We start from the raw sequence: 7,627 nt of genomic DNA, 5'->3' as shown, positions 1-7,627 counted from the left end.
TACACCTGCGTAGTAGAACCCTCTGACGGGGGTGGGGTGGTGTCCACTCGCTCAGGTACCCCTCTAGTCACCAGAATAGAGATGTGCAGACAATGAGAGACCAATAAACAGATACCAAAAAAGATAAAAAAATGTCCACACCTTTATCTCAGTGGTCTGTCAGGCTTCCGTGGCTGCTCTGATCCTTCCCTTGCTTGGTCTTGCCCAAGATGGCGGCTCCTGGAGCAGCTGAGCGTCTTGAATTAGAAAGCAATGGATTTCTGGCTTCTGCTACAAATTCCGCTAGTTGTAAGGTGTCCAACTTTCTAAATATTCCTTTATATGTGGTTCAGAGTTCTGGGACCATCATGTGAGCCTGCTTGGTCCGGTATTCTGTGTTGTTGCTGATGGAGCTCTTCACTGCACTTCCACCTGATCTGCCATGTTGTTTGTTCTCCTGATGTTTTTGCTTCATTTTTGGAATTCATGTTTTCTGTTATGGGCTTTTTTCAAACTGATGTATTTACTTACTTAGTGCCTTAAACTAGATGTTATAAGAAATTAGTATGAGTTTTTTTTGGTGTGAAAATTTTTAAAAATCCATTCATGAATTTTTTTTCATAATCACATTTTCCATCAGATTTTTGAAGAATGTTTGTTTAAATTGGACACTAGCATCCTGAGATGCCAGAGTGGCAAAACTGTGAGAGTGCATTGCATTATATGTCCCATTGGTTATGTAGGAAACAAAATTGTAATCAGTAGGTTTTTTCTTAGGGAAGGTCAGAACAAGGAATGTTATATAGATGATCTCAGTGGTTCATGCCAGCAGGCAGGCTATCATTGCTTGATACATCTATTCATTTCATGTTTTTTTCATTATACCTCATTTTATTAAAAAAAAAAATTATACTTTCATAGAATACCTTTCTATACAAGAGATGAACAAAGTAAGAAATAATAGTGTTACTTTTCATAGTTTTATATTTGTAGGTAGATTATTTAAGGACATTTGAAGGATATATCTCAGTTTGGAATTTATAGTTATTTTCATACATCTATAAGGGGGACCCTCTTCTCTAAATGGAACTTCTCTATATTAAAATATTCTCCAAGCTTTTTCTCCTACACTTTAGAAATTCGTGAGCGTGATATTATTAGTATTTCCTAATTTTAAAGTTTCATTCAGACATATAACCTTCATCAGAACAGCATCAACAAAACAGAGGGGGATTTTTCCAAAACAGTCAAATTTTCTGCTGAATCTTTATTTATGAGTTAACAGTTTTTCCCATTGTCCATATTCCTAGAACAAATATAGAAGAGATATGATGGAGCTCTGGTAGCGTAGTGGTTACAAATCGGGTTGCGAACTACAAGGTCAGTAGTTCAAAACTGCCAGTTGCTCCATGGGAGAAAGATGAGGTGTTCTGCTCCCATAAAGATTAACAGCCTCAGAAACCCTGTGCAGGGTCTCTATGAGTCGGAACGGACTCCACGGCACATAACAACAACAAAATGATCATAATATGCTGATAGTAACAAACTGAATTCCCATTAAGAGACTGATAAAAGGTAAAAACCCATATGTAATGTTTTGTCATACTGTGAGTCTTGTGAGAAGTTAGGAGACAATCCTATTGTCTTACCAGAGTATGGAATACAGTATCAATATTTTGTGAATGTTAATTCCTCTCATACTTTTTCCTCAAAGATTAAATTCTGAAAAGAATCAAGTGATTAGAAGAGGGATGTCTCACCAATGGACATCTGTTATTTTGTCCTTATTGATAGTCGAATGGGAGGTGTACAGTCATTTTTTAAGGTACTAAGTCAATTAAGTCCACAGCATAGCAACAGCTTTACAGATGTCTGCATCGTGATAGTTGAAATACCAAAGACCTGCACAGGGTAAGGCAAGAGTGCCAGGAGGCCTGCGTCGGCAACTTTTGTGGTGCATCCCCATGGTTATAGTAACAACCTGTCCCAGTCCCCAGTGACTATGGAGAGGGAGCGCTGCAGGCAGAGAGTAGCCCACCGCAGAGTAAGGTTACAAATAAGCAGCTGTGAGCAGGCCTAGGAGCAAAACACTGACAACCCTCTCACCATCCCAGTGGAGTGATGCAGCCTTGGAACCAGAGCAGTGTGCTACAGTCCTGGAGTAGACTAATCTTGGAGAAATGCTGAGATGTGAGCAGGTCTGATCACTGGGGTTCAGAGGAACAGAGTTCAGGCTCCTTGAGCAACTCAGATGACACAGCCTCCAGATCAGCACCATGTTGGTCCTTAGGGCTCAAGGTCACCCAGAAACCTGTTCATTATATTTTGATCAGTTTAGTTTTTTTTTTTTTTTTTTCATTTTGCTTGGCCATCTCTAAAAATGGTAAAAAGAAAATAAATGAGAAATACCTTGATAATGACTTATTCCCTGTAAAGTTAAGGTTGTATGGTATGTGCTTGTCAAGGATTGAATTGCCAGTACCCATTCATGGAACACCAACGTTAAAATGCTGCTTGTGTGATTGATACCCTAGTATCAGCTGGTAATATAAAGTGATCTGTAAACCATTTGAATCCTCAACTTAGTATCTAGATATGGACTTGGACCCAATGGTGGCATAGTGACCTCACTCAATCTCTTTGCTACCAGATTTGATCAGGTATGTCTATCCTTATGAATGTGAATGTGGGTTTAAAAAAATGTATGGCTCTTATACACCTTCTCTTGAGCTCACTGGAAAGAAGAGCAATAAGCTTGAACGTTACAGTGGAAAATTAGGAAGCATTTGGTAGGGTATAAGATGTTGTGAGAGGAGGCATCTCAGTATTGTGAGATGTTTCACATTAAATATTTGTGACAGCAAATAAGACAAATCCAAGAGATCTGGGTTCTTATCTCTTACTAATTTGTTGTGTTGTCTGTGGTTGAAATGGTGGTACAGGGAAGTGGGATGGGCCAGCAAGCAGGGAATGGAAAGTTAATGGGCATTTTTTACTTGTGGCAGGTATTTGTCATCTATTAGGTTTTCTCTGTTACCTTCAATTTCTGTGAGAGTAGTCATTAATATGTTATTCTGATGTTACTCCATGAGACATATAGATATAACTTGAGAATGATAAATGATAAATCTATACTTGAGCTTCATAGGTCCTTGCACTGTGCACAGGGTGTTGTTATAGTGTTGCTCATGTGGATGTGTTTATACATATCATTGAGTTTTATTAATTAATGTCCTTAAATTATGAACATAGACAATTTACAGTGGTACCTAGGAAGTTTGCCACCCTAGAGAAAGCTCTGATTTTGCACAGAAATCTGATCTTGTATTGGTCTTTTTTTCTTTTAGGTGATGAAATTTATTGAGAAGGCCCAGAACATGTCTAAGTAAGTGATTTCAGTTTAACACCTATTTTTTGTTCTATAATTGACACATTCCTAGACTTTTAGAAAGACCCTAGGATACCAAGCTCTGAAAAGGTTAAGATTGAGATGAAGCAATTAGAAGTGAAAAAGAGTAAGCAAGAAATTCATCAAGCTTTTAAATAACGTAGAGCTAAATGTACTATTATTCACCTCTAATTACTTTGCTGTACTTGCATGGCTTTCTTTTGGAGGATGTCTAAAAAGGAGGTGTTTTGAGACTTTTCCACTTCAGATGTTTGCATGCCTTCTCCTGGGAAATCATGCTTATTGGCATCAAAACCGCTGTTATATCTTTCCAACCCTCGTTTAAATGAATGTAATTGAGATGATTAAGAGAGTAATTATTTTTTAATTAAAAAATTATCAAAATAAAATTAATATTTATCATTACTGATAATTAACTGATGTTATATTTTTACTATGTTCTTATTTTTAAAAAGAATTATTTTTGTTTTAAAAATAAACAGATATGAGGGGGCTTCAAAAAGTTTGTGGAAAATTTTCATTATTTAAAAAAAAAATTTTTTTATGTGTGTGAAATGAGTGAAGATTTACAGAGAAGATCATCAGTTTTACATTCAATAAATCATCCACTTTGTTTCATCTCAATGATTACAGTCCCACCCATGTAGCAACCATTATCCCTCTTCCTCCTGTGGTTCTTATTTCTCTTCTACCCTCCTTACCCATCCCTTCTCAAATTTGTCCTTAAGTATATATAGCCCTTTTGATTGACCATTCCATGATAAGCATACCTTACTAGCGTTGTACCCCTTATATACCTGTCAACTACTTGGCTGAAAATTGGATCACAAGGGTGAGTTCTATTCCATACCTGAAATATGGTCAAGGGCCTTAGTATCTCAGGTTCCTCAAGTCGCTTTCTGACCAGTAAGCCTGATCTCTCGTTTTTTCTTATAATTTTGAGTTTTGTTCCACATTTTCTTCAGTCCATCCAGGACCTTCTAATATCCGTTTCAGAGCAGTTGACCAGGTATCCTCTAGTTCTTCTGGTCTTAGAGTCATGATGTTTGATGTTCACATGTTTCATTAGTCCATTGGACTATTTGATGTCCAAGGATCTTCAAATTTTCATCTTTCTTTCCTATATGGAAAGACCAATAGTTGTATCTTAGATGACCGCTCATGAGCTTTTAAGATCACACTACTCATCAGTCACTATCTACTAAAGTAAGATGTAGAACATTGTCTCTGTGGACTGTATGGCAATTGATCATGGTGTCCCCTAAGACTAAATTCCTAAGCTTCCAGGCCCAGCAATTCATTGTCTTAAGGAGTTTGATAATATTGAAGACATTTTCATCATTTTGCCCCTGTGTGACATTGTAGGATGAGCACTGGACCATTAATCTCAAGGTTGGCAGTTCAAAGCCACTAGATGCTCCTCATAAACTGCACATAGGGTCGCTTTCTATGAGTCAGAACTGACTCCATGACACTTAACAAAAACAACATTCTCCACCACATTCATAGGTATGCTTACAGCAAAGGTAAACACCTGTGTAGAGAGATTCACTTTCAAATCCTTATATATTTGTGGGTATACTCCCACTGTACCTCCCATACTTGTTAAGCATGTTTATGTATCTACCTACAGAACACTGTTGTTCCAGGGTTGTATATGTAACACTCTTTACTGTCCCTGTTAGCCCTTGCATACCTTCCTGTGTCTTCACCTGTCTCCACATTTTTCTGCCAACTTCCCTTTTTTGTATATTGCCCTTCCCTCTTGTATATTTCCCTCCCCATCATCTGAGTTAACATGTGCCTACCCCCTGGTGTGGCACTTGCCAGTTAATGTGCTGGACTGCAAGGTCAGCTTGAACCTCAAGGTTGGCTGTTCAAGCTCACCGACTGCTCCTCAGAAACCCTATACAGGGTTGTTACGAGTCGTAATTAACTCGATGGCACTTAAAAACAGCAACAATAAAAAGCCCTCTCGCTAGTGAATTATTCTCTTACTTCCCACACCTGGTAACCATTAAAGAATGTTTCTTTTAGCATGAAAACCTTGTGTATATAACATTGTTCACCCTTTGATCAGAATCCCTAAGTTAATTCCTATGCTTTCATTGCTGATCTTTATAGTTATAGACTTTACATTTAAGTCATTAATCCACATTGAGTTTGTTTTTGTATGTGATATGAGATATGAATCATGTTTCATTTTTCAGTATCCATTCAGCAAATGAATTTCCAGTTTTGCCAGCACCATATGTTGAAGGGACTATCTTCCCCGTTTAATGTGCTTTGGCCCTTTGTCAAAGATCACTTTACTGTATGTGGATGGATTTACTTCTGTTCCCATTGATCTATGTGTCTATCATGGTAGTGCCAGACTATTTCAACTACTGTGGACTGTGTCCTTGATTTTGAGATCAGAAAGTAAGAGGTCTCCAACTTTGTTCTTCTTAAGTAATGCTTTGCTTATCTAAGATCTCTTTTTTTCCATATAAAGTTAGTAATCAGTTTTTCCATTTCTTTAAGTAATGACTTTGGAATCTGAATTGGTATTACATTATTATAACTATAGATTGCTTTGGCTAGTTGACATTTTCACAATGTTAAGTCTTCCTGTCCATGAGTATGGTATTTTCTTCCATTTTTGTAACTCTCTTTTGGTTTTCTGTAGTAGTGTTTTATAGTTTCCTTTGTATAGGTCTTTTGTTTCTCTGATTAGATTTGTTCCAAGTATTTCATCTTTTGGGTGGCTATTGTAAATAGCATTGTTTTCCTGATTTCCTTTTCAGAACTCTCTTTATTTTGTATGTTGATCTTGTACCCTGCCACTTGGTTGAATCTTTCTATGAGTTCTAATAATTTTCTTGCTGAGTCTTTGGGATTTTCTCTGTACAGGATCATGTCATTTTCAAATAGCGCTTCACTTCTTCTTTGCCAATATGGAGGCCTTTAATTTCCCTTTCTTGTCTTTTAGCTCTGGCTAAGACTTCCAACACTGTTGAATAAGAGTGGTGATAAAGACATCCTTGTTTTGTTCCTGTTCTGAAGGGAAATGTTTTCAGTTTCTCTCCATTCAGTGTAGTGTTGTCTTCTGGATTTGTATCTATGCCCTTAATTATGTTGAAGAATGTATCTTCTATTCCTATTTTGTTGAGTTTTTTTTATCAGACAGGAATGGATGTTGGGTTTTGTCAAATGCCATTTTTTCGTCAGTTGATATGATCATGTAATTTTCCTTATGTGGTGGGCTATGTTGATTACTGGTCTATAATTTTCTTTTTTAGTGATGTCTCTGCCTGGTTTTTGTATGAGGTTTGTGCTTGCTTCATAACATGTACTCAGGAGTTTTCCATCCTTTTTTATGTTAAGGAATAGTTTGAGTAGAATTAGTGTCAGGTCTTCTTGAATACTTCATAGAATTCACCAGTAAAGCCATCTAGGCCCTTATTTTTTTGGTTGGAAGTTTTAAATGAGCTAATCAATTTCTCTTATTATAGGTCTTTTCAAGTTTTCCACTTCATTCTGTATTTAGGTAGGTCATGTTTTTCTAAAAATTTGAACATTTCGCCTAGCTTTTCAAATCTGTTAGAGTACAATTCTTCATAGTATTGTGTTATTATCCTTTTTATTTCCATTGGGTCTGTTGTGACATCACCCATATTGTTTCTCATGCATGTTATTTGGATCTTCTCCTTTTCTTTTGTTAGATTTATCAGCAATTTATCTATTTTATTAATCCTTTCAAATAACCAACTTGTCTTATCAGTTCTGTTGTTTTTCTGTTTTCTATTTCATTTGTTTCTGGTCTATTCTGTATGATTCCTCTTCTTATGGTGGCTATGGCTTACTGTGCTGCTGTTTTCTGATTGTTGCAGATGTTGCACTCATATGTTGATTTTGATTCTTTCTTTTTCTTGTGTGCATTTATTGGTATAAATTGCCCTCAAAGCACTGCTTTTGCTGTGTCTCCAAGGTTTTGGAAAGTCTTATATTTTCTCTCATTTGATTCAGGGAATTTTTTTATCCCATTTTTGGTATGTTCTATTACTCAATAGCTTTTAACCAGTCTTATAAGGAGCTCTGGTAGCGTAGTGGTTACGAATCAGGCTGCGAACCGCAAGATCAGCAGTTCGAAACTGCCAGCTGTTTTGCGGGAGAAAGATGAGGCTTTCTGCTCCCGTAAAGATTTACAGCCTCGGAAACCCTGTACAGGGTCGCTATGAGTTGGAACCGACTTCACAG

General features: G+C 37.0%; 1 protein-coding gene across 2 annotated transcripts in view; it reads left to right on the top strand.

Moving 5' to 3' along the window:
- The window catches only part of GPN1 (GPN-loop GTPase 1), a 64,714-nt gene that overhangs the window by 12,644 nt on the left and 44,443 nt on the right, over positions 1-7,627 (top strand). For both annotated transcript variants that reach the window (XM_006835183.1, XM_006835184.1), the window contains exons 4-5: positions 2,573-2,639; positions 3,327-3,364. In XM_006835183.1, coding sequence (XP_006835246.1) covers positions 2,573-2,639; positions 3,327-3,364 — 105 coding nt within the window. The remainder of the gene's footprint in view (positions 1-2,572; positions 2,640-3,326; positions 3,365-7,627) is intronic.

The sequence above is a fragment of the Chrysochloris asiatica genome, unplaced genomic scaffold (genome assembly GCF_000296735.1).
Source record: "Chrysochloris asiatica unplaced genomic scaffold, ChrAsi1.0 scaffold00016, whole genome shotgun sequence".
NCBI lineage: Eukaryota > Metazoa > Chordata > Mammalia > Afrosoricida > Chrysochloridae > Chrysochloris > Chrysochloris asiatica.
Note: the sequence above shows the minus strand (reverse complement) of the source record. Positions and strands in the feature narration are given on the sequence as shown.